The sequence below is a fragment of the Camelus bactrianus genome, chromosome 24, assembly GCF_048773025.1.
Source record: "Camelus bactrianus isolate YW-2024 breed Bactrian camel chromosome 24, ASM4877302v1, whole genome shotgun sequence".
NCBI lineage: Eukaryota > Metazoa > Chordata > Mammalia > Artiodactyla > Camelidae > Camelus > Camelus bactrianus.
The window spans coordinates 17,556,724-17,581,812 of NC_133562.1; the positions used below are offsets into that span (position 1 = coordinate 17,556,724).

Consider the following 25,089-nt stretch of genomic DNA (forward strand, 5'->3'; position numbering starts at 1 on the left):
AGATGGGTTTTCCAACTGGCACTTACTTAATTTAAGCTAGGCTCCTATCCTCCTGCAGAGGTTGGAGACGGGGTGCGGGGGGTGTATTCAGGTGTGGGCTGGAACAAACAGAAAATTCTTTGGGCAGCCTTGAGTTTTCTCAGGCAGGCACTTTAAGGAGGTGGGGAGGCGGTGGCACAAGTCATTCTAGGGACGTGGCCTTGAGCTGTTAGTGTTTGTTCTTAGTGTTTGTATCTTAGTGTTTGTTCAAGTCTTTCTAGGGCAAGGTTGAGACCTGGCCAAGCAGAGGGTTCAGAGGAGCCTGGATAGACTTTGGTCAAGGGAGAGTCTTTGTGAGGAGGCATCTGATTTTATGGGGCAGGAAATGGAGTTAAAGTGGGAATAAGGTGGTGAAACGGATATTAAAGGAGATGAGATTGGCTTTGAATATTAATCACTTTTCATTGACTCTTAGGGCCGCACGTGACCAAGGTGCTCATTCAACTTTTAAAGCCCTTCATTTACTGAGGACATAACTGGGATCTAAGGGATCAAGGGATTTTTTAATCCCGTGACATGAAAATGTGTGTGTTACCAGCCGTGTGTGTGCTGAATACCAGGAATGGACCAGGCACTGTGCTACATATTACGGGAAGTGCTAACATCTGTCCTAAACCCCTAGGGGCCCCGAGATGCTCACAGTCCGATGGAAAGAAAGGCACAAACGTGCAAACAGTCGGCAGCACACTTAGAGACAAGGGGCTCACGTGGCAGGATGTGGCTCTTGGTACAGGAAGTGACCGCAAAGACAGGAGAGTGCCTGGACCGCAGGGGTCCAGGAACACAAAGACTCATGGGATTCCCGAGCCAAACAGACCGTAGGGATGCTGTGATCCAGCAAACTCTCTTCACGGGTCTTGACACGTGGGCAGGATTTTGACAAACTGAAAAACGAGCAGAGGCTCTCGGGAAGGGAGGAGGAGACCCCAGGATGATGTAGTAGGATGCAATTGTCATTGTGATAAAGTTCAGGTCCTAGGATGAGGTACCTTTTTTTGGGAGGTCCTTTTTGTGTAGGGATTAGTTTTCCAGATTTACTTATTTTCCTTAATCTTTGTTACGTTTATAGCCACTTGTGCTGGTATTGTCATAAAGTTTATAGTTTGAAAATTTCTTTTTGATTGGCTTGCATTTGTCGCAATAGCAGCATTTTAAGGAACATTCAGATGGTCCCATCGTACAAGGTCATTTTAGAAATATGTAACTTTTGGAATGTATTTGATGAAAATGAATATTCACTTTTCTTAGACATGCATTCTTAAGAACTTTTAGGCTATATTGAATGAATATATTAGATATTTGTTTATTTGTAGAAAGTTTAAATCAGGAGGGAATACCTGTAATTAATCAAAGGACTAGATGCATAAATGTAAAATGTGTGACCCCCGCCCCTTTTCCACCTTGGCCCACCCCTCCAGTTGACTGCCCCGTTAGGCAGTGCTGATGCTCTCACTTCCTTCCCCCTCCCCCGTGGCTCTTCCCAGCTGTAGCTGCAGGGAGCTGGGTCAGAAACAAATTAACCATTCCTAAAACCAGTCATCCAGAACTAGGCAGAATTAGCTGTTAAAACATCACATCCAACCCAGTTGCTAAAACTTCATAAATAATGAATAGAAACCAATAAATTCTGCACGTTGGGTTTAGGCAAATAGACATTCTGCAAATTGACCTGCCTCCATGTGGTGGCGCCTTGATGGACCAATGGAAGATGGTTTTTCTCTGAGCCTTGGGCAGTTCCGAGATCCAGTGGCCAGGTGCCTCCTCTTCCCTGTGCTGCCCTGGACACCCTGGCTTCCCAACCCATACCTCACTTTGTGTACTGCTTCTGATTTGCTGTGTTCCAACACCAGGTCATCAAGCACTTGAGAGCCATGGACAAAATTTGATTTAATTCTGTAGAGAAATATTTGCACATATGTATGGAGATGTCCACTGTCCAATGTCCATCAGAAGTTTCCATACTGGAAAATTGGGGGTAGCCGAAATGTCCACTCAGGAGAGGGAAGGCAAGCTTAATTGTGGTCCTTCTGGTCAAGGAACGTCGGCTTTTGCTGATGGCTTTAAGGACATCATCACTGTTGACAAATATTTTAGTTATTCAAAGGCCCTTTCAACTTATTTATAGTTTTTTTAACTTTTATTCTGGAGGTTTTCAGTTTCAGACTCTAGAGCTTTCAGACTCCAGAAAAGTGGGGGAGTGACTTTAATCGTTTTGCTCACTCTTATGACCAGATGTTGTGTACAGACAAATTATAGCAGGCAAACAGCATTTGGTCCTTAATTTATGTAATATATAGTATTTATTAATAATAATAGTAAATATAATTTATTAATATATCTTTGTAGCAACCAGGTTCAATAGAACAGGCCAACTTCAATATTAGTGGATGGCTTGCATTTCATATGCATAAGCAGACATTGGTAAAGATCTCAGTTAAGTATCATCACAACACCATGAATTGCCCCCGTTTACCTACTCTGCTTTTTTCTCCCATCTTGGGATTCCTGCAATTTCTCTCTCCTGTTTTGAGCCCTTTCTCCCTTACGGTATTAGGAGAGCATTCAGACTTCTCTGGAAACTCAGCTTCTCACTTCCTATGATAGTTTTCTTGTGCTGCATTGGGCAGGAGGCATTGATAGTCTTTTTGCTTTTGAAAAGCAAATTCCTTTTTTAAAAAAAAAGAAAAAAAGCTTTCTTCAGCTGGTGTTGGAAATAAACCTTAATTTCCTTCAGCTTTTTTCTTCCACGGAAGGAGAAAAGCAACAGGACTTGAAGGAAAAGGGGAGTTGGGGGGGCGGGTTGAATCATTGTTGCTTTCTGTGTTTGCTCTCGGCATCTTTTTTCTGGGTAAATTGCCTCAGGAATTTCTGCAGTCAGCTCTAATCTGCTCTTGAAAGGCCTTCTTTTGGACGAAACTCTTCAACTGAGCCAAAACTCTCTCCAGGACTCAGGGTTTGGGAGAAGACAATGAAAAGAAAGAGAGTATTAACATGTGGCCCTTCTATTGAGATTGTGAAATTTCCTTAAGTAAAAGTGGCAGAGGGGAAAAAGGCAGAAAACTCTGCTTTTGGGGAGGCAGAGTTTATCCCTCTCCCCTCTTCCCTCTCTTTTTTCTTTTGCCCCTTCCCACCCAGGAAGGTTGCAATAGAGAGCTTTTTGCATGTTTCTGAAAACAGGGACATTTGTGTCCCACTGGTACCATGGACAGATACCAAATAAATATTTTTGTCTCATGATATTTTGAATTATCATTTCTCCTCAAAATAAACACAAAATGCAAATGATAAAAATTGGACTTTTATTATTGCTTCCAAAGTCAGTTAAACATGGACATTTCGAAAACAGGTTGAACACCATTTTTATATAAGCCACCAAAGACAAAGGTATTTTTATCTGACAGCTGGCATTTTAAAAAGGCATTCTTCCCCTCCTACCCACAAGGGAAAAAGTCCTTATGTACCAAATCAGAGTCAGTCTTTCTGAACCCGTGACTTCTGCCATTAATTTAGATGAAAGAACAAATTAATTCATGTTTCCTTAATTCCAAACCAGGATGTGAAGCAAGCTTGTGATGATTTTATGCCTGGACCTAGGTGGGAGTTTTAAAGAGTTAGGCAGAAGGTGGGTGTGTGTGACTTAATCTGTTTTAAAGAGCCTGGAAGTTATTCCTAGCTCTCGGAAATTATAAAAAAAAAAAAAAAAAAAAAAGAAGAAGAGGGTGGAAACAGAGTTCAAACACTCTATTCATAGGATAAGAGGAAGAGGAGGGAGGGAGGGACCCGACTTTCATTCACTTCACAAAAATGGCCTCTGTACCTATTATGTGCCAGTCACTGTTTAAGGTCCTGGGGCTACAGCAATGCCTAAAGCAGACAAAAATCCCTGCTGTGGACCTTCCTTTGCAGTGGGGGTGGGGAGACATGGATAATAAATAAGGTCAATATATAAAAGATAGAGTGTGACAGTGGTCAGTGCTATGAGAAGAAAAACACTGCCAGGGTTCTGAAATGTGTGTATCTCAGTGCATGTTGGAGATTTTTAAATAGGGAGCCAGGGGAGATCTCGTCCAGAAGGGGATGGTTTCGTACGGCGGGAAGCCGTGTAGGGGGGCAGCGGGTGAGCAGGTCGGAGGCCACTGCATGGCCCAGGTGCGGGATGATTGCTTTAGACCAGAGGGGTAGCAGGTCAGCAGTGAGAAAGGTTGGATGTGGAACTCCTTGCAGGATGAGATGGGGTTGGGGGCAGCGGCGGGGCATGAATAGAAGAGAGAAGCAGGAAGCCTGGCCATGGGGTTCCAGCCCGAGCATATGCTACAAACCCCGTGGTCCCTCTGCTGTGGTCTCTGAGGCTGTCACCTAAGGTTTTCAGTTTGTGCTGTTTTATACTTTGTGCCACTGCTTCCACACTAGGTGACAAACTCCCCAAGAGCAAACCTAGCTCCTTTCTTGTCTTTCTTTCACACCTCAGAGTCCAGCACAAATTTGTTGGCTTGAACTGACTGTTCCAAGATCAGCACTTTAGAAACACAGAACTGTGTAGAATACCCACCAGGTGCAGAATGGATGATTCATGTGCGGTAATGATCACCAGGGGCCATGATGGCCTCTTCTCTAAGCCAATCAGATGTGCTCATGAACTCAGAACGCCAGGAGGGGAGGCGGGGCCTCACTTCAAATGCAGCACAACCCCCCCCCCCAACGCCCCGCCTCCGTCTCCCCATCCTGGCTCCAGAGCCACCTGGGGTGACCGTGCTTTGGGAGGGGGGATTGGAAGAATTTGGGATTTTGCCGGGCAGTGTCCTCTGGTTGGAAGGCCATTCACTGAAGATGACTCAGCATTTTTAGTGTATTCTGAACCCAGGACAAGGCAGCAGGGCAGTGCGGCTGCTGGACGTGACCAGGCTCAGCTGGATGCTCCGCTCAGCACAGCCAACCAGTGTCTCTGAACTGAGGGAGGAGAGGGGACGTGGTAGTTGGTTCATGCCTCCCCGCTACTCTTTCTAGCCTCTCATTCTTGTGTGTTTTGCCAGAGTTTAATCTGCTTGTTGAATGCGAGAATCATGGTGTGTCAGAGGGGCCACTTCCCACTGGCTCATTTGGTTTCATTCCCAGGTGAAAAAGGTTGTCATTAATGCTGATAAAGGGGGCGGGTATATAGCTCCGTGGTAGAGTGCCTGCATAGCAAGGACAAGGTCCCCAGAACCTCCAGTAAAAAGAAATAAGTAAACCTGATTACCTCCCCCCAACAAACAACAACAACAAACATGAAAACTAAAAAAAATTAAAAAGACAGAAAATGCTGATAAAATACATCCCCGAGTATTTTCACAGGAGCAGGCGAGTTTTCTGTTACCCTCCACTTTCCGATGAAGGGCTGGCTCAGAGTTTTTCCCTAGTTAAAGGGGGGCGTGCCTCAGCCTTTCTCAGTCAGTGACATATCTTGAGTCACCAGACCTTTCCCCATTGGAGGAGTGTTGTATCATCTCTGATGCTGGTTGCTGCGCTCTGAGGAGGAGGTTCAAGTACCAGGATTAGAGGCCCTTGGGGTGGCCCCCTTGGTGTGGACGCCTTCAAATTCTACTGGCCACCCCTAGTGGGGGATGGGCTCTCCTAGCATTTTGGGTATTAACCCGCCCAAGGTCGGTACTTCTCCCAGTGTGGTCCTGGGGCCAATGAGTCTGGTGGAAGTGCAGCCTCGCGTGCCTGCCCCAGGTCAGCTGAGTCCACTCTGCGCTTTACAAGCTCCCCAGGTGATTTCTATGCGCATTAGGGCATGAGACGATTAAGGGTACCGTGCATCAGCTGGTCTGTTTTAAACTAAATCACGTCACGTGACAACCCCCACTACAGTTCATTCTCAGTCCTGAAGGCTCCTCTCCTGCAGGCAGCCACGTCTCTTACGGCTTCCCTTTCGTTGCTAATGTCTTGAATTTTTTTTTTTTTTCTGTTCACTCGTCTGGTTCCTTCAATTTATGTCTCAGAAAATCTGCAGCCCGAGGCTCTGATGCTTTGCCGCTGAAGGTAGGCTGTGGCCGTACCCTCTCTCTGTCCCTCACATGCCACGTAGGGACCTGGACGGCGGGCGGGTTGTTCTTTAAATTCTTAGCTCAATTCGTGGAGATGCTGAACGCGCTCCTCCGACTTAAGGCGGGCTTGGCTTCCATAACCTCTAAATACAGGTATTAACTGGTGGCATGAGGCTAAAATCGTCTTTGGTCCTGGCGAGAATATAAACAAACAGGCCTCATAATTTTCAGACTGGGAGAAGAAGAAAAAAACGAAACAAATCTCTGCTTCCTTGCAAGGCAAAGCAACAGTCTGGGCGCTTGGTTTGTTCTAACGGCACCTTTATCGCGAGGCAGTGTCTGAGGGAGCCTCTAAGTGTGTGTAATGATGGGAGTTCATGTCTCTTTCCTGAGGAAAGAGCTCCAGCCCCTCGGGGGGTGTGGTGACGGCTGGGGCCCTGCTGTCCGACCACAAAGATTACTGAGGACGTTTTCCATGCCTGTGGCTCTGGTCTGCGTGGAGTCGGGCCCGAGCCCAGGGGAGACCGCACTGGGGGCCCGGAAGAAAGCCACCCCTGCCAGCTCCCCAGTCCTGGTTCTGCTGCCACCCCCCCTCACAGCCTTACTCCTGGACTTGGCACCTAGAAAATGGCTCACACGAGCATGTGACCGAGCCAGCCCCGTACCCCCCATCCTTCACTCTTGTTTTGACTCCTGGAAGTGCTGTCTGCCCTTGGGATGGGATGGAGGCCGCCGTCTGCATCTTAGACGGAGTGTGTGTGTGGAGACTGGGCCTTGGTGGGGGGGTGTACGTCACCACAAGCCAAAGAGAATGTCAGCTCTTGCAAAGGTCCTTTAAGCCCTTCTGGCCCACTCGCATGTCCTCACTATTCGTATGAGAGAGAAGTTTATTCACTTTCCCTGCCTGAAATAATTCAGCAGAGTGAGAGGCCTGCCCCAGTTCATGGTGATTTGACGACTGCATTGTGGCGCTGGAAGGGCACGCCCTTTTGCTTGCCTTTTCCTCTCAGTGGCCTGTGGTTGTGACTCTTTCAGAGGCTCCCTTGGCTCCGACCCCAGTGTGAATTGATGGTGGAGGCCCTGCGAGGGCGAGTGCCCGCCCTGGGGCCCGTCATGGTCCACAGTCTCCTCTCTCAGCTGCTCCCAGCCCCTGCTCCCCATCACTCCTTGGAAATCCAAGGCTGCCCCAGGGCTTTCCCTTTGAACTGAACCAGGTGAATGGGGGGGGGGGGGCTCTGGTGTGGAGCTGTTCCTCTGCAGGCAGGGGCCCTGTAGGGGCAGGGAAGTCAGAATCAGCCCGATCCAATACGAGAGCTGGGCCTTCTAGGCAGGGAGTGGGTGTGGGAGAGCCTGTTGGAGCGCTTTAATTTGCTGACACATGGCGCCCCCATGGCAAGTCACCGTGCACACCGAGTGAGCCTGAGACGTAGCCTGAGCCTGGTACGTAATGGAGTGACCTCGTGTTGGCTGGGTGAATGTGGGAAAGTGTCGCTCAGCTGGCCTGCCACGAGCATGATGAAGACTGCCGGGAGTCAGCCTGTGTCTAATCCAGAGGGAGGAAATGGTGCTGCCCGCCCACGGCTCCACTCCTCGGCGTCATAGGGCTGCAAAGCGTCCCCAGCAGCACCAGGCTCTCTCACTGCTTGGGGTCTGTCGCACCTGTCCCCTTGGCCTCATTCACCCGAGTAGCTGACTCATTTTCCCCGTTTACCTGGACTGAACATACCTAACTGTGGGTCTCTCTCTCGTTAGACTTCAAGTTCCTCCCGGGAGCACCGTGTTGTGTTCATCTTTGAGGCTAGGCTGCAGTGCCCTCCCCCGAGTGTAACTGCCGTGAGTGGCTCAGAGTCACAAGTCCCCCTCTCTGTACGATGTCACTCTGTGGCTCCTTTGTTCCATGGGAGAAGTTACAACTAGGCAAATGGCTGGTTTCAGCAGGAAATATGTACTGATTTAACTAGCAGGTTTGGAAATACTGATTCTACAGGGGCATCCAATCCAAGGTGTTCTGGTCCTCTTCTCTGTGATGGAGTCCTCCAGAAACTCTCAGTTGTGTTCACATTTGTTTCCTAGGTTCTTCAGTATGTTGGGCTCACCTGGCTGTTACCACCGAGGGGATGAGCAGTCAGGATTGGTTCATTTCGAGGTTTCACCTGGATGACCGGCCGCAGCTGTAGGGCACCCCTGACTGGCTCAGCCCTCCTCAGCATAGACCTTGGCACAGCCTGGAAATAACCCCAGAGGGAGTGTTTGGGGTGCAGCTTGTCCAAGATTTTGACGAATAGAAAAGTTGCAGTTCAAATGTGAATTTGCTCCACAACAAAAAAAACAATATTTAAGGTTTGCTACACTTAATTGTAAAAATGCAACACGACGTCCTCTGACTGTGGTTCCCTCTCCCCCTTGGTTAGTGAACAAACTGATCAGCAGTTGTTTTCACAATCCTTTTCTCTGGTGCAGTTTCGTTTGCGTTATGTGATACTCACCATAGATGAATGGCTGTTTCCACCTTGAAGGGCCTGGCCCCATGGGGTGGGTCAGGTGGACTACTGAGTTTTGCCAGCTCTGTTGGGTGACATGATTGATGCCAGATTGTTCCCCTTTGACCCCAGCTAATGATCCTTGTCTTCCCTCCAGGGGTTAGACATTCACTTTTTTTCCTCAGAGTGTTTAGGGCAGGGATGGTGAACATTCTCCCTGTGAAGAGCTGTTGACCCTAGGAAGGGAGAGGCCATCTCTTTGAGGGAGTGATGGTACCTTGGAGAGACACCCCCTGGGCCCAGCCGGGGCTGTCTGAACTCAGGCGACCTTCTCAGCACAGTGAAAAGGTCCTGACAGATGACAGGAGGTGCCCGGCAGCCCAGAGTGAAGGACCTGACTGTTCACTCTGCAGAGGGTCTTGGGTGTTTTCTTAGAAATGTCATTGAAGCCTTTGGTGCTGGCGAGAGAAGGGAGTCATCTGTACTGAGTGGGCCAGGTGCTTTGCCAAAATTATTGTGTTCATTATCACGTTGCCTCAGAATGTTGGAATGTGGATTTTTAATTCTGTTTTACCAATAAGAGAACCAAGGCACAGAGAGACATTTCTTCTGAAAGGCACCCATCGATTTAGGCGGCTGGAGGGTGGTGTGGTCCAAGACTCTGGTGGGGTGGTGCAGAAGGCACGAGCAAACCAGAGCAGTGCGTGGTGCAGGGCGAGGGACTGGCCAGCTGGGCTTGCAGGGGGAGTGGGCACAGCGCCCCCAGCGGTGGGCAGGAGAGAAGCGGGGAGCTCCTAGTGGCCGGTTCTGTGAGCTGAGGCTGGGGTAACCGGGTGCTTCACCGAGGCCAAGACTAGGACAGTCCTGGCTGGAGTCGGTGCCTGGGTGAGGGGTTGAGTGGTTTGGATGTGCGTCCTCAGGGATGGTTGGGGGTGGGGCTATGTGGTTTGGGGCCTTTGTGCTGGGGTGGTTCTCTTACAAATTTTTTCCCCCGGAGAGTAAAGCAGAGTTAGGCCACAGACCTGACTGAGAGGGATGGTCTCCTATGGGCACTGCTGGAGACTCTGGATGCTTCCAGAAGAACAGAGAGAAAGGCTCGTTTGATCAGGAAACCTCTCTTCCCTTTGTGCCCTGCCGGGAGAGGAACCCAGCTGCAGGCCTGACTACCCTTGTGCTGGGAGCATCTCGGGGGAAAACCACCCTCCATTCCAGCAAAACTGCTCGGCAGTACTTTCTCTATTGTGGTTAGAACTAGAAAGAGAAATATACGTCATTTTTGAAAAAAAAAAAGCACACATCTAAACGTTTCAACTTAATTCTGAAGTAAAGGGAATGATAGAAGCCATAAGGAAAGTAACTATTTCGAGGGTCTCTAGGTTCCTCATTCGGGGAGGAGAGAGCAAAGGAAGAAGGTAATGTGGAAGGAGAGGAGGAGACAGAGACGGCAGGAGGCAGGGGCCAAGCCATTTGCTGGAGAGACGGATTTGTGGGTGGAGGCAGAGGAGCGAGTTCTGACTCCATCGGCCCCATAACCTGTTCTTCACACCACTGATTGCCTCTGGGTGTTGTTTTTTGCTGCTATTCAGATGCTAATGACCTGATTACCCCGGGACAGCAGCCTTTTTAGCAGCCCCTCTGGGCCCACGTGCGTGCGTGCGGGGGCCCAGTAGGCAGGTGGGGGGTGGGGCTGGATGGTCTCTGAGGACCCTCCTCTCTCTACCATTCTTCGATTCTGGGGGAAGACAAAAATGAGTTTTAAACAGAATTCCCATTCATTAAGTGGCCTGCACTAGTTGACCCCGGCCTTTTTGCCTCTGAGAAGAGACACCTTTGTTAAAGCAGCGATGGGAGCAGACGCAAGTGCCCTTTGCTGGGGCCCAAAGCTAGCCCTCGGTTCAGAGGGAAAGATCGTTTCCTGCGAAGGAATCTGGAACCAGAGGTCCTTGGCGCTGCCTGGGCTGCCCTCCTCAGTGAAGGTGAGGAGGGTGGGGGTGTGGTTCCCAAGGTCACGGAGCTGGGTGGGGCTCAGCAGGGCTGTGAGGACAGACAAGCCGTCGGGCACATAATTGCATGCTTTCAATTCTGGTGCAGCTTTTTGGTCACAGCTCCTTGGAGGCTGCTCCAAGGGGGGCCTCCTGGGTTCCTCCCTAGCTCAGTGCCCGCAGTGTCTTCTGTTGACACGTCTTCTCCACTGACTCTTGAGTTTCGTGAAACCGGGTCCTGCTTGGTGCGTCTTTCTTACTCCCCTGCCTGGCACCGCCCTCGATACACAGTAAGTGGCCCGTGATTGAAGGGAGGGAGGAAGGAGTCAGCATTGGCTGCTGAGGGCTAGGAAGCAACATCCTGGATTGTCCAGGGTCCTGAAGTTCTCTGGGCCCTGCCCTTCAGAAGGCAGAGAAGGCTGCAAACCTGGGCCAAAAACACATGCACAGACGGACCCGAAGCTCATCCGCGGACCCTCATTTAGGGACCTAAGGCCAGCAGACCCGTAGCCTTTAGCAGCAGAACATGTGCATCAGTCCATTAGCTGTGCATACCCGGCCCAGGCCCCATGCCAGGGGCCGCCGGGGCTGGAGGGAAACCCGTGTGGGTGAGGGTTGGTTCCGGTGCAGGGAAAGTGCAGGTGGGAAGACAAGTGATGCTTTGTGACAGGATATGCCGCATCTCAGGCCTGCGGCCACATGTGCACAGAGAGGTTGTGAAGAGCAGTGTCCTCCGTAACCTCTAGGCTCACAGCCTTTCACTTCCTGTGGGCTCTCACCTTTGGTTATGCTTTTTTTAATAGACATTATTTTTGAGGGGAGCAGTTCTAATGTTACAGAAAAAATTAAGTAAGAAGTGCAGAGTTCCCAGGTGCCCCTCCAACCTCCCCCAACTTCCTGTTATCAATATCTTGCATGGGTGTGGTACCTTGCTATAACTGATGTACAAATATTGATGCATTTTTATTAACTAAGGTTTATCATTTACATTTGGGTTCCTTCTTTGTGTTATGCATTCTCTGGGTTTGGACAAATATATTTTGACGTGTGCCCACCATGAGCGTGTCACGTGGAATAATTTCACTGCCCTCAGCATCCTCCGTGCGCCATCTAATTATTCTTTCTCTCTTCCCGTCCGAGTGCCTGGAAACCACTGATCTTTTTATTGTTCCCATGGTTTTTCCTTTTCCAGACTGTCCTATAGTGGGAATCATACAGTGTGCAGTCTTTTCAGATTGGCTTCTTTCACTTAGGAACATGCACTTAAGATTCCTTCACGTCTTTTTGTGAGTTGATAGCTCATTTCTGTTTATCGCCAAATAATATTCCATTGTCTGATGTACCACATTTTGCTTATCCATTCGCCAGTTGAAGGACATCGAGGTGTCTTCCCAGTTTTGGCGGTTGTGATTGTCGATATACTACTTTTCATGTCGTCTTTGGCAGTGTGGCCACAGGGACATGGCAGAGTGGGGTTACGTCTTTTGGGGGCTGGGTCTATTCGTGGAAGGCAAGACTCTAGCATGTTCTTAGTTTCAGCTAACCTGTAAAGCTGTAACCAGGGCAGATGTGGGGGAGGTATTAGGAATCTGGATGGGAAGTGTTCCTTCTGAGTTCTTTTTCCAGCCCCCCGTGGCCAACTTGGTCAATTTGTGGTCAGTCATGGGGATATAAAGTGAAGTTATCCACAGGCCCTGACAGCAAGGAGCTCACAGTTTAGTGGGGGGGGGGGAGAATTGCAAAAGGATCATTACATATTGGAAATATTTCAACCAACACCGACTGTGAAAATTTAAGGACAGTGGCTGATTTGTAGGGTTAAAAATAACACCATCATCAGAACTCACTCCAGCCCTAAGTGGCAAGTGTGACAATATGGGTGGATACTAGGAATTTACAGAGAAGCTGGGGAGGTGAAGGAGGTGTCTCCAGGAGGAGGTGACCCGGCTCACAGGGAGGGGAGAGGTGGCTGAAGCAGGAAACCCCTCTTCCAGGCCACCGCATGAAGGCAGAGAGCGAGGCTTCTGACCCTGGGTCACCTCCCATAGTGTCAAGGATGGCATTCAGCTCTCTGAGGGCATCCATTTCGAGGCAGGGGGACTGCTGGCTGGCAGTGAGTGCGCACGCTCCTCCAGTGTCCCATCTCTCAGGGAGCGGCCCCTCCCAGGGGGCCATGCCAGAATCTGGGAGCCCACCACCCACTTTGTCCCACATTCAGGTCTATCCCTAAAGCTCTCTCAAGTCAGCCCCTCTTCACCATCCCCACTGTTCTTGCCCTGACCCATCACCCCTTGCTTGCATGATTCCAGGCATTTCCTAACTGGTTTCCTGCTCCGTCTCCCTTCCATCCACTTGCCCTCACTGGCCATGCTGGTCGTGAACTTAATGAAACCCTGTCTCGTTGGATTCCTTCCTGCCTGAGAGACAGAAGCCAAAACCCCAGGGCACAGCAGTGTGGAGTCGTCAACCTGATGCTCACCCTGCATGACCTGCCCACGGACTGGCCATGCTGAAGTGTTGTGCCCTTTGAAGGCACGCTTCCCTCTGCAGCCGTCCACGCTGCACACTGACTCGTTCGTCTCCCTCAGTTTCCCTTCTGCACAGCCCTTCTCCGGGTGCTTCATTTTCCCTCAAGCCTTTGAAGTCCGTGTCCCCGCATCTGAATCTCCATCTCCAGTCCCCTGCTTCACAGGGTCTTCCATTCCTTCCTCTGTGTCCCCCAAGTATCGCCATCTCCCGCTCATATGACATTGGCATTATTGGGGGCCATGTCTGTCTTCCCCATCTCTCGGCCATCAACCCTTGACGCCTGAGACTGCCTTCATTTACCTCTGTCCCCAGGGTGCTCAGCATAGTCCCTGCACAAAGGACAATAAAGGATTGTTAAAAGGATGACGTTAAAAATGTCTAAAGGGTGATAACACTCCAAGGGAATTTGGGATTCAGCGAGGTCGTCTTAAGCAGTCCCACTGCCTCAGGTCTTGGGACCTTCTTATCATTCACATCTAGCCTCTCCACTCTCGGGTTGAGGGGGCCGCCCCTTGGCTGATGGGGGACCCTCATGCATCCCTCCTCACCCTCGTCATCACTGGTACTTGTCCCTGTCAGCACCCCCAGAACAGAAGCCCTTGCTTTTATAGGTATGTATTTTCTCCCTGAATTTACACACTGACAGGGGTGTCCTGGTTAGGATGTGAGTTTCAGTGGCCCAGTTGTTTATTTTTACTGTATACACAGAACATACGGTCATCTCATTTCCACAAGGCATTTTCTTTTCAGTGACTCTCCCCCACTTCTGAGAGCCTGCAATCCCAGTGCTGGAGCCAGTGGTGATATCCCTTCTCAGGCTTTAGTTTTTTCACCTCTGAGACGATGATGTTGGCTTGGATCAAGGATTCTTACTTCTTGGTCCATAGACTCTCCTGAAGTCCCGTAGGAAGCTTCTGGGTGCTCATTTCCCCTGAAATTGTATTAACATTTTGTGTGTCTGAACGTCTCTTTATGACCTGTATCTGACTTTCAAAAGAGTCTATGATTCCAAAAAGCTTAAAAGTCACTGGAAAAAAAAAAGGTTTCCAAAATCTGACTCAGTAGTTTTTTCACTGAAGAACAAAGTTTCTACTCTGCCACCTTTTTTTTTAATTAAAAAAAATCAGCGTGTAATAATGAGTAATAGTTTCAGGTTGAAATGGGTTACACTTCCCGTCATCCGTGTATCATGTGACCCAGTTGAATTCATGGGAACAATTTCCAGAGCAGATTTCTTTGGACTCGGTGCTGATGGTAACTTGGGCTTGGGCTTCCTGACTGGGGAGAGAAGGCACCGACCGTCTCCAGGCTGTCTTTTGTCACATTTCACAGGGTTGTTCTTTGCCAGTTCTCACTGGGAGCCTGAAGGGCAGGTGTCCCAGCTACGTCCGGGCAAAGCGGGAGCTCTTTTCTCATTGCTGTGCCTGAAAAATCGTGCCGGTTGTATTCCCTGTAGCTGGTGTGGATGGAGTTCTAAGTGTAGGCATGGCGTTCTGCCGATGAATAAATTTCCTCTCTACACGTGATGCCTTGGTTACTGAGTTTGCCTCTTTGTGAGATAAGGCTGTGCTGTCATGATTAAACTCAGTGATTTTCTGGATGTATCTTTCCCTCTCCCGCTTTGCTAGACACACTCACAGATGCCTTTGTTTCCTCCCCTCCACATTCTCTCACTGATGTAAGTTGGTTCTGTTTTTTCCCCTGGTCCCTTCTGATGCTCAGGTCTGTCTTTCCCCCCACACTGAGGCTTTTCTTCATTGTGCTCTTGGCTGAGCAGGAGGCATGGGACCTCTGCGGCTGTGCTTCTCAGCACTGAGATTTGTGAGCCATGCAGGTTTCCTCCCCAAGGACAGAGCAGGAATGGTTCCCAATGGCCTTTAATTAATTTGCCCTCTACTCCTTGTTATTATAAGTGAGTTTAGCTTGTAATACACTAATTGCATCTTTCATTTTAAACGGCATGAACCATGGAGAGAAAAGATGGGAGGGATTATGAAGACTTTAAGAAGTGATGTTCTGATTACACTTCTGTTCCCCACCGCTTGTAGGCTCCTAATTGCCCTTTCCTCAAAGGCTAACACCACACAAATGACTGCCCCCAGGCAGATTCAATGTGGAAGGGGTGGGGGAATAAATGGGCACTTTCATTTACTGGCCAAGCTTGGGCTGTGCTTGACCTGAGAATAATGAATGTATGATCGCCCCCACTCTCAGCGTCTCCCCAGCTGCTGGGACCAGCACTGCCAATTCCATTCCATGGGACCTTCCGTAGCCTGAGGTGTCGTCAGCTCCCTGCCACCCGGGGGTGTGCTGGTGGGCAGGGCATCTCCACACACTTGGGACGTGGCAGTCTCAAAGCTTCAGGAGAATGGCCAACCTTTCAGGCTCCAACCTGATCCCAGTCCTACATTTTACACACGAGGATTCCGCTTTGAGTTTTCCTGCTGTGCTCTTTTGATGTTTGCCAGTCTCACTATTTAGTCCCCCAGGCACCCTTTTCCCTAATGCTGTGGCTTAGGACCCTCAAGCTGAGTCTTGCTGGCAGGAACTGTCTTTTCCCCTACACGGCCCCCTGGGAGGGGCTGCACCATCCTCACTGGCATGCGTCCACAACCGAGGTGGACAAGGAGTAGAAAGGAGCTACCTCTGAGTTCCTGGGAGAAGTGTGAAGTTCACAGACAGGTGAAGCCTCAGGAGCTGCCCTCTTGCTGGCTTAGGGTGGGCTCCAGTTCCCTCCTCCCCGTTCAGCAAGCATTGGGGTCTTTTTTTCTTTTGCATTGCCTGATTTTCAGGCAATGTGCACGCATAGAATTCCCTTCCTTGGGACTTGAGGCCCATTGGGACAGTCTACACAGTGTATCGGGTGTAGGTGGAGGGTCAGAGGGCCTCCAGGCTCTGCCCCACCATCCATGGGCTTAAGCCAAGGGAGCATTGACACCCACACGTACAGACCCAGAGACACACCTGCAAGACCCACACAGAGCAGTTGCAGACGCTCAAGGCAGAACAAGGGCGCCCCGAGGCTATCAGTCACCCTGCACTGAGGAAGCCTTGGATTCCCCATGTCACTCAGGACTGGGACTCACTCCTGAAGTTTGCACACACAGGCTGCTCCTAAAGGAGTGAGTGATGTTCAGTAGGACAGGCACCCATGAAGCATAGCCTTGGGAAGCCGGTAGACCGTCCTCTGTTGCTATGTGAGCCCTTCACACTCGTTTAAGCTAAAGGGGAGGCCAGCACAGCCCTGGTGAGCCTGACTTTCTGCTTGATGAGGCCTGGATGCGACATAAATGGAACACCCAGGTGCTTGAACTCAGGGTGTCCCCCAGCAGTTAAAGCTCCAGACCACACCGCCCGTGGATGCTAGCCCAGCAGCAGGGAAGCCAGGACTTTGGCTGCGGGAAGGAGTACCTCTCTTACGGCCTGTGTAGGACCCTTTTGTACCCCGTCAAAGGGCCAGTAGCAGTCTTTGGTTTGGGTGTGATACTGGATGTGGTAAAAACACCTGCCGGCTCCTTGTCTACCAGCAGGAGTTGTACCTCTCATAAAATGACAAATCATACGTCATTTACAGGCATCCTTCGTCCCTAATCCTTCCTAACCTCTTGGTAAACAGTGGTGTCTCTTAAAATGTACGTTTAAAATCAAGGGAACAAGTCAAGTAGTGCATAGAGACTTTTTGGTACCACTATGTTTTTAAAATAGATGGCAATTTTGAGTTTTAATTCAGCACTGTGATTACGTTTTACATCATGATATTGGTTCTTTTGAAAGAGGTAATATCAATTGCCTATTCCAAAAAATCAGTATTCTAGAGTATTTCTTTGGATGAATATTTGATCATTTTAATTTCGATTCCAGTATTATTCTCATGAGATACGGGGACAGAGCCATAACATTTATTAAAATGTTTATTGCAGAGAAAAAGGAAACGTTTGCAGTATGTTGGGAGAGGGTATCTTTGACCACAAAGATGAAATTTCACTGCCAATCACTTTTATGAAAGATTGAAAAAAAAAAAAAAAAGCTAGAATTTAACAGATGCCAGATGGAAGGATTTATGATCTAGACCTCACCTCGTGCTTTATGGCTTATGGAATTAAAAAGCAAAATATTTTAAAGGACATTTCAGCTGAAATAGATAATATTCTTATGTAAGTTAGCTGATCTTTTGAACTTTGTTATTTAAAAAATAACAAGTTTATAACTTGTTCTCTGAGGTCTGTAGTGATAATTTCCTCATATTAAGGAAAGAATTATTATTTGGAAATCATACCACTTTATTATTCAGCTTTGTTTGGAATAGACAATTATTTAAATAAAACATATAACTAAGTTTTTAAAAAATTAAAGACAATTGGAATGAACAGTACTTATTCCTCCAATAGAAATTGTTGTTTGTTTTAATTAAGACACTTGGCGAAAAAGGGAGGGGGAGAGATTTTTGGCACCACTCTGAGATACCTTTGGCATTCGTACAAGGATGTTTCTCATCAAAGGGTGAGGCTTCCCTGAGGTCTTCTGTTCTACTGCCACAGAGGAGTCTTTTGTGATGTCCTAGAGGTTAAAAATACAGAGAACGCATTCCAGTTAAAAGACAGATTGTCAGATTAGACAAAAACAAGTTGCAACTGTATCTACAAGAAACTTTATATAGACAGGTTAGGAATAAAAGATTGGAAAAAAGATGCACCATGCTAACACTAACCAAGCACTGACTAACTATATTAGTATTAGAGAAGTAGACCTTAAAACAGGGAATATCTCCAGGGATGAAGAGAGACATTACATAATGATAAAAGGTCGATTAACCTAAAAGCTGCAACCATCCTACTTGTGAGTGTACCTAACAACAGGACTTCAAAGGACCTAAAGCAAAACCTCATAAAGTTAAGAAGAGAAATAGACAAATCCAGTATAACAGAGAGTTCAGTAGTCCTGTCACAGAAAAATGCTGAACAGACCAACGGAAGCTTGGTAAGAATAGAAGACCTGAACAGCACTGTCATTTACCTGTTAGATATTTATGGAACAGTTCCCCTCAATAATGGCAGAATACACATTCTTCTCATGTGTACGTGAGACCGTCATCAGGAAAAAACCGTATTCTGGGCCATGAATTAAACCTTAATAAACTTAATATAATTGATATACAAAGTATATGTTCTAACCATAAAGAAATTAAACTAGTAATCAGTAATGGAAAGATACCTGGAAAACCCCTAGTGTTCGGAAGCTAAGTGGATACTTCTAAAGAAACCAGAGGTTAGCAATGACAACAAAAAACCCCATAAAATTGAGTTATTCCCTTTTGAAATGAATGAAATGTTCAACTCTTACTCAATTTTGAACCGAATGAAAATAAAAACACAATATGTCTTAAGTTTGCAGAATGCAGCCAAAGTAGTACTTAGAGAGAAATGTGTAGCATCAAATACTTATATTCCACAAGAAGAACGGTCTCTTAAATCGATTAAGTTTCCACCATAAGAAACTGGAAAAAAAAAAAAAAGAGCAAATTAAGCCAAAAGCAAGCAGAAGGGAGAAAATAATGAAATAGAAATCAGAAAAGCAATGAAAAAAGGAATGAGCTGAAAACTTGATTCATTGAAAAGATTGATAAAATTGATACATCCCTAGCCTGACTGACCAAGCAAAAAGGAAAAAAGACAGATTACCAGTATCAGGGGTGAAAGAGAGGAGATTGCTGTAGGCAGTAAAAGGATAATATGGGAGTGTTATGAACAACCTTATATCCATACATTTTTTTTTACAACTTAAAGGAGATGGAGAAATACCTCGAAAGACATAAATTACCAAAGCTCATTCAAGAAATGCGTAATCAGAATAGCCCTATGTTAACTGAAGAAATTGAATCCAGAGTGAAAAACCTTTTTTACTAAAGAAAACTCTAGGCACAGGCAGTTTCACTGGAGAACTCTGCCAAACATTTAAGGAATAAAAAAATTGCCAGTCTGCACAAGCTTGTTCCGAAAGTAGAAGAGGCGGGAACACTCTCAGCTCATGAGGTGCCTCAGTGTCCACATTACAAGAAACGAAAACTGTAGGTGAATGTTCCTCAAGAATAGGGATTAAAAACCCTCGACAAAATGTCATTCTCATCTGAATTTTTTTCTATTAATACTTAATCCTAATTTAAAAAACCCCAGTATTTTGATTATAGCACCAAATACTAAAATCTGAACAGTCAGAATACAACAAATCATAATCCTTATTCAGATGAATTTCAATCCATGACAAATCGCTAGTAACTACAGGAGACTCTAACTAGGAAATTGTGAACCTATTTAAGACATATTTCTGCCTGTCACCTGGTGGTATATAAGCCGGAAAGTCCAACACAAGCCTTGTTAGCTTATAAGGAGGTACCTGGAATTGGCTCTCTTCTGCTGATCCTCTTGCTGGATACGCTAAATCCGGCCCTGTTCTTCAGGGTGTTTGTAGCCCTCTGCTTGCATCTGAGAGCTTTATTCTTACTTATTAGAAGTGGTACTGGCAAAAGACAAAGTCCATTCCTCCGGAATTTGAACATTCCAAGATGTGAGCTGTAGAAACTGGAGGAAGAAATGATCGCCCAGGGACTCAGGTACTACAGGGGTGACTCAGCTCAGTCTGTTTATTTATTACTTATGTCTTTCGAGGCCACGCAGACACTTTAGAGGTCCCTTGCGAGTCATCAGGCCTCATTTCTTGCAATCTGTGATAAATTAGACGTTTAGTTTGGGGATGGTTGGTTCTTTTGGAGTCTTCCTGGCTCCTTATGTTTGGGAAGGTGAAGGGTTCTCTCTTAATTGAAACGTCATAATTAACAAGTGACTGTGGACCATATATTGTATTTACAGGTGGTGCATTCCGTGGTGGGCAGACAACTGGGAGGCCTTGGGGTCAGATACCACCCCCAGGCCCCGTCCTCACAGAATCCCACCTCTGCCCCTTAAGCTGTGTATGTAGGTTGTGAGTCTGGAGGAGCCTGGCCTCCCAAGGAGCCAAGAGACTAGGGTGTCTGCAGCACACCAAGGGAGCGGGGCCAGGGCTGTGTGACCAAGGGTTTGATGGACCACATAAAGGATTTTGGATTTCGTGCTCAGGGCGGCCACTGAAGGATTTAAATGGGCGCAGTGATGTCATTGGGTGGTCATTTTCGCCCAGTGCTTCTGGCCTTGGTCAGGAGAGCGGATGAGAGGAAGGGAAGAGGGCAAGATGTCCATAGGGAGGTCTCTGAGGATGCTACTGCTATTCAAATACTGAGCCTCACCCCTCTCCATCATTTTAAGTCATTCTCAGATGGGAGCCTGTTTGCCTCCAGGGTACAAAGTGGGCCTCTTCTCATAACTAGACTTATGCTACGTCTCTTAGATCTGTGTGTTCCAGACCCTTCCACTCAAGTCCATGCTGCTCACACAAGGGGAGAATGTGGCTCTGCAGTTACCACCCCCTTCCACTGGGGGTGGCATTGAAGCTCAGGGTTGCTGGCCATGAACGTGGTATGGCTTTGAACTCTACTGTTCTAAGTATTTTAAATAATTTTGCATTCCACTTCATCATATCAGAGCGGGGCTCTGCCATCTTCCTTGCTCCTGGCCAGGACCCCTCCTTGAATCCACCTCACATGAGTGAGAGCCCAGGTGCAGGCAGAGCTAAGGTGGGGCTCCTGCTGGAAGGGCCGTCACCACAGGAGCCAGTCAGCCCTTAGAGCCACCATGCTGCTCCTGGGTCTGTCGAGGTGAGCCTCAGATCCCAGGGAAAGGAGGCAACTCAAGATGTCTGAGCCCAACTGCAGAAAGCATGGTGGTGCCAGGGCTGGGAGTAGGGAAGGAGAGAGGCAGAAGGACCACTTCCGTCTTGGCTGCGTTAATTTTCTGGATATAGTTGGCGATCGAGTACAGTAGTCTAGGAACAGCTGGACCGGAGAGAGGGAGGGCGAGGGCTGAGGGTTCAGACCTGGGCACCTTTCCCATGACTCACACCTCCCCTCCTCCCGCCTCCTGTAACAGCCCGGACGATTCTTTACTGTGTTGGGGGTGAGGTCTGTATCCTAAATGAATTTGTTTTGCGTACTTTAACAGTGGAAATTCTAGCATTGTTGTGGAACTCTAGAATAAAAGCATCCTCTCTGTGTTTTTACCATCTGTTGCGTCAGTTTGATTAATTTTCTATGTTGTATTCTTTCTTTCAGAAAAATTGTACAACTCCAGTGGACGAGATTTAAGAAGGGCGCTTTTCTCCCTGAAGCAGATATTTCAGGTAAAAAAGAAAAAAATTCTCTCAGGTCTTGTTTTTGCATGGCTTCCCAGATTAGATGCAGACAAGTTTCTACCTTTTGCTGATTACAAAAATGGAAAGTCTCTTCAGGGTACAATGTAAATTTGGCCAAAATATCAGTTATGTGTTTTTACCATATGGAATATTTCAAGCAAAATGAGAAGTAAAGGAAACTATCAAATCACAGTATTTTCCCATATTGACTAAAGATTTAAAAAAATACCTGCTACAGATACAATTGAAGTCTTGTGTTCTCCTCTTCAATACTAAGCACCCTCTTCACACCCCACCCTGGGCCCCCTCAGTGTCCTGTGTCGTGTTTATCATGCAAATGCCCGTTTCCATACTCGTGGTGAATATTCACCAACCGCATGCAATGTTCCTCTCTATTTACTTTGCATGCACGTTATCATGCTCTGTGTATCCTGCTTCCTTAGTGAGAGCAGGGTAGGTCTGGACGCGACCGAGGTAGCTCTGAGTGAAGATCCCATTGTATGAAGAAACCACAAGTTGCCTTGTTCATTCTTCTGTTGGCGGACAGCTGGGTTCATTTCCAGGGTTCTGCTGTCATGGACCGCGCGGCAGGGACGCGCCCCCGTGTGCCCGTGCGCGCGCATCCCTGTCGGGTTCTGTCTTCTCTCCTAAGCCTTCCCTCTGCTTCTCCCCTGCGAGAGTCACAAGCTTAGTGCAGAGGGTGAGGGCATGTGTGCAGACAGATTCCAAGACCGTTACCCACAAGAGACTGCAAAAGAAAGAGTTTGGGGCGGAGGGTGAGCTCGCCATGCCTGGGCAGGGTCAGGAGAGGCGGGATGCGACTCCATGGAGAAGATGGTTTTGCACTGAGCTCATGTCTGTGTAGATGCATCATTCTTTCTATTACGATTTTAGACTCTAGCGTGTATACCGTTTCTCTTCAGTTCCCATCTCCTTCACATTCTTAAGACTTTCCTTGTCGGTGATAGTTGTAGCCAGGGGCAATTCCTTTCCTGGGTGTTTTCCTGTCTGAGGGGGTTGGCAGAAAGTCAGGCCAACAATCCATCCCACCTGCACGTTCTTGTCCCATTTTTAAGCATGTTCACCCATGCCCTCATCCTTTTCCCAGGGCGGAGCCCTTCTCATTGACATTTCTAGAGATGAGTCCTTCTTTCTCGTCTTCCGACAGCTACAGGTGTGAACCTGAGTCACCATTGCACCCTCGTGTTGCACGTCTCAGAAGTGCCTTGGGGTCTGGGGTCTGCCTTGGTTTGGGCCATTTCTTCTGGAAAAATTGTCACTGCCGTCATGGGCAACACCTGCTTTTGGTCCCCCCCAACTCAATCCATGCATTAGCTTCTCACCAGAGGGGTTGACAAGGTCCTTCTCTTGCTGGTTCTGCATAGCCTTCTGGGTTACATCTGAATCTCTCAATGTAACATTGAGGTCCTTCTGGATCTGGCCTCTGCTGCCCACCTCTCCATCCTTGGCTGCACCAAAGTCTCACCCGTGATTAGGTTCTGGGGCCAAGCTGTGCCCTTTCTCTTCTGCACCTTTGCCCCTGGACCTGTTGCTTCTTTGCCAGGATGTGTTGCCACCCCTGATCCACTCTCCGTGTCTCTCAGTTGCCCACCTGGGATCTCCTGCCAGGGATGCTCTCCCTAAATGAGCCCTCACTGCAGTCAAGAGATCTCCAGATGCCTCTAAAGCTCTCTGTGCTCATCTATGGGATAGAACTTAGGACACTGCAGGGTACTTGTCTGAGTCCGGACACCTGTGAGCTCCCTAGGTTTCATCACTGGGTCTTTGGGGCCTCAGACTATCTGCTTAAGCAGTAGATGAACAGACTGGGCGAACTGCATACTCCTCTAGCAAATGTCGGTCTTCAATCTTTCCTGACTTTAATTTAGTAAATACTTCGCTAGTTACTAGTCCCAGAGTTTCACTTCCCATGTATCGCTCTGTGTCTCCCTGCTTCTTAGCTGAGCCAAACTTCTTCACCCTCCACGATGTCCTCCTCTCGAACTCACATCCCCGATGGCAGTAGGGCTGGGCCCTGACTCCCACCGCTCCTCACCCTAACTCACTTGTGTAGTCCCTCAGCCCACCTGCTGTTCCTGTTGTTCAGCTTCGGCTTCTTTCAAAACCTGTGTTCACCTCATCGAGTATCCAGTTGGTGGCAGAACCACACAAAGAAGAGCGATTCCAAATGACTTTTAAAACACTGCAATTGGTGCGCCCTGGGGAGGATATACTCTGAGAACAAAAAGAACCACACACACATGAAGATCCACTGTTTAAAACAATCCTATTGCTGGTAGTGGTGTTGGTATTGCTATTCTGATACTGTTGTGTGTGTGTGTTCTTATTTTGTCATTCTGAGAGTTCTTAAGGGTTAGGATTCTTGGTGTATGGAAGGAAGCTGATGAAAGGTAGAACAACTGAGTCAAAAACTCTGGGTTCCTGAATTTAATCGGAAGTATCAGAATGAACCCATGGTGTTTATTATCTTAACAAACTTGCAAAAAAAGCATATTTCTAGCTCTAAGTTTATTGAACAGGACTAGCAGCAATGATCAAGCCACGAGCAAAAGGCACCACTAGCACTGAGATTGTGGTCTTAAAGTACAGAAAGGAACCAGCGCTCCTTGGAGAAATAGCTGATTCCAAGTCTGGCATGGGAGACGGGTAAAATAAACTTGGAACACCGTATCCTATCGATAGCAAGGAAGCTATCAAATACGACTAGGATTCTTGCCAAAGGAAGTCAGGAGCACGTTGAAGGGTCTCCCACTGGCTGACTAAAGATGGACAACGTGAGCACCAACAAGGGTGTTAGTTACGATGGATCTGCATTGATGAGTCATCATGACGCTAAAGAGTAACAATGATTGGTCGCCACTGGAAGGAGATGCTGGTGAACCAGCTCTTTATTTTGAAACATGGGTGAAGTTTTAGAATCATACACTTATCTTACCTTTTCCTATTTGGACTTTAGGATAATCAAGCCGTTGTGGAGGGGAAGTTTTGCTTGTAAAAATACTCTAGCTAAGAAGTAAGAGGGAGTGATAGAATTAGAATATCCATTAGAATGTCAGAATTTTGCAACCCTGAATAAGTTAAGCGATCTAGGTATTAAGCATCAAGACCTGCTGACGTGATGGAAATAAAATATAACCAATTACATTGCTTCCTCATGGAAACTCACACTGCCGTGGAGGACGTGGTCAAGCCAACAGAATCAACCCTGGATCTGATCATGCCTCTTACATGCAGTAACCAATTTATAAATGATCTAGGACCAAGGCACGTGTTGAACTACACCACAGGCATGTAGTCAACAAAATCCAGAATATAGGCCACTCTATAGGACAAATGATCTCGTTTCTTTGCACAAATTTCAAGGAAAAAAATAGAGATGAATTAAAAGACAATTAAAAGTTCTATCAGCTAATTGCCATATGTGGATCTTACTTATATCCTAATTCAAAATGTGAAAGAAAAATCTATTTTTGAGACAGTTGGAATTTTGGTCACTGACTAGACATTTGATAATATTGAGAAAGTATTAATTTTTCATTGTGAGCACATAATTTTAAAAAGAGTTCCTATACTTTGGAGGTACATATTGGAATATTTATGGATTAAATGATGTGGTGTTTGAGACGTGCTTCAAATTAATACGGCAGCAGACAAGACTGAGATGATAGAGGAGACAGGGTTGATGTGAGATGATTGGTACCTAGGGTTCATGAAATTATTCTGTCTTCTTTTGTA

The 25,089-nt window shown here is 47.4% G+C and overlaps 1 protein-coding gene across 17 annotated transcripts in view; it reads left to right on the top strand.

The window, feature by feature from the left end:
- FHOD3 (formin homology 2 domain containing 3) overlaps window positions 1-25,089 on the top strand; it is a 411,645-nt gene that overhangs the window by 151,982 nt on the left and 234,574 nt on the right. For all 17 annotated transcript variants that reach the window (XM_074352245.1, XM_074352246.1, XM_074352247.1 and 14 more), the window contains exon 4: window positions 21,254-21,321. In XM_074352245.1, the coding sequence (XP_074208346.1) occupies window positions 21,254-21,321 (68 nt within the window). The remainder of the gene's footprint in view (window positions 1-21,253; window positions 21,322-25,089) is intronic.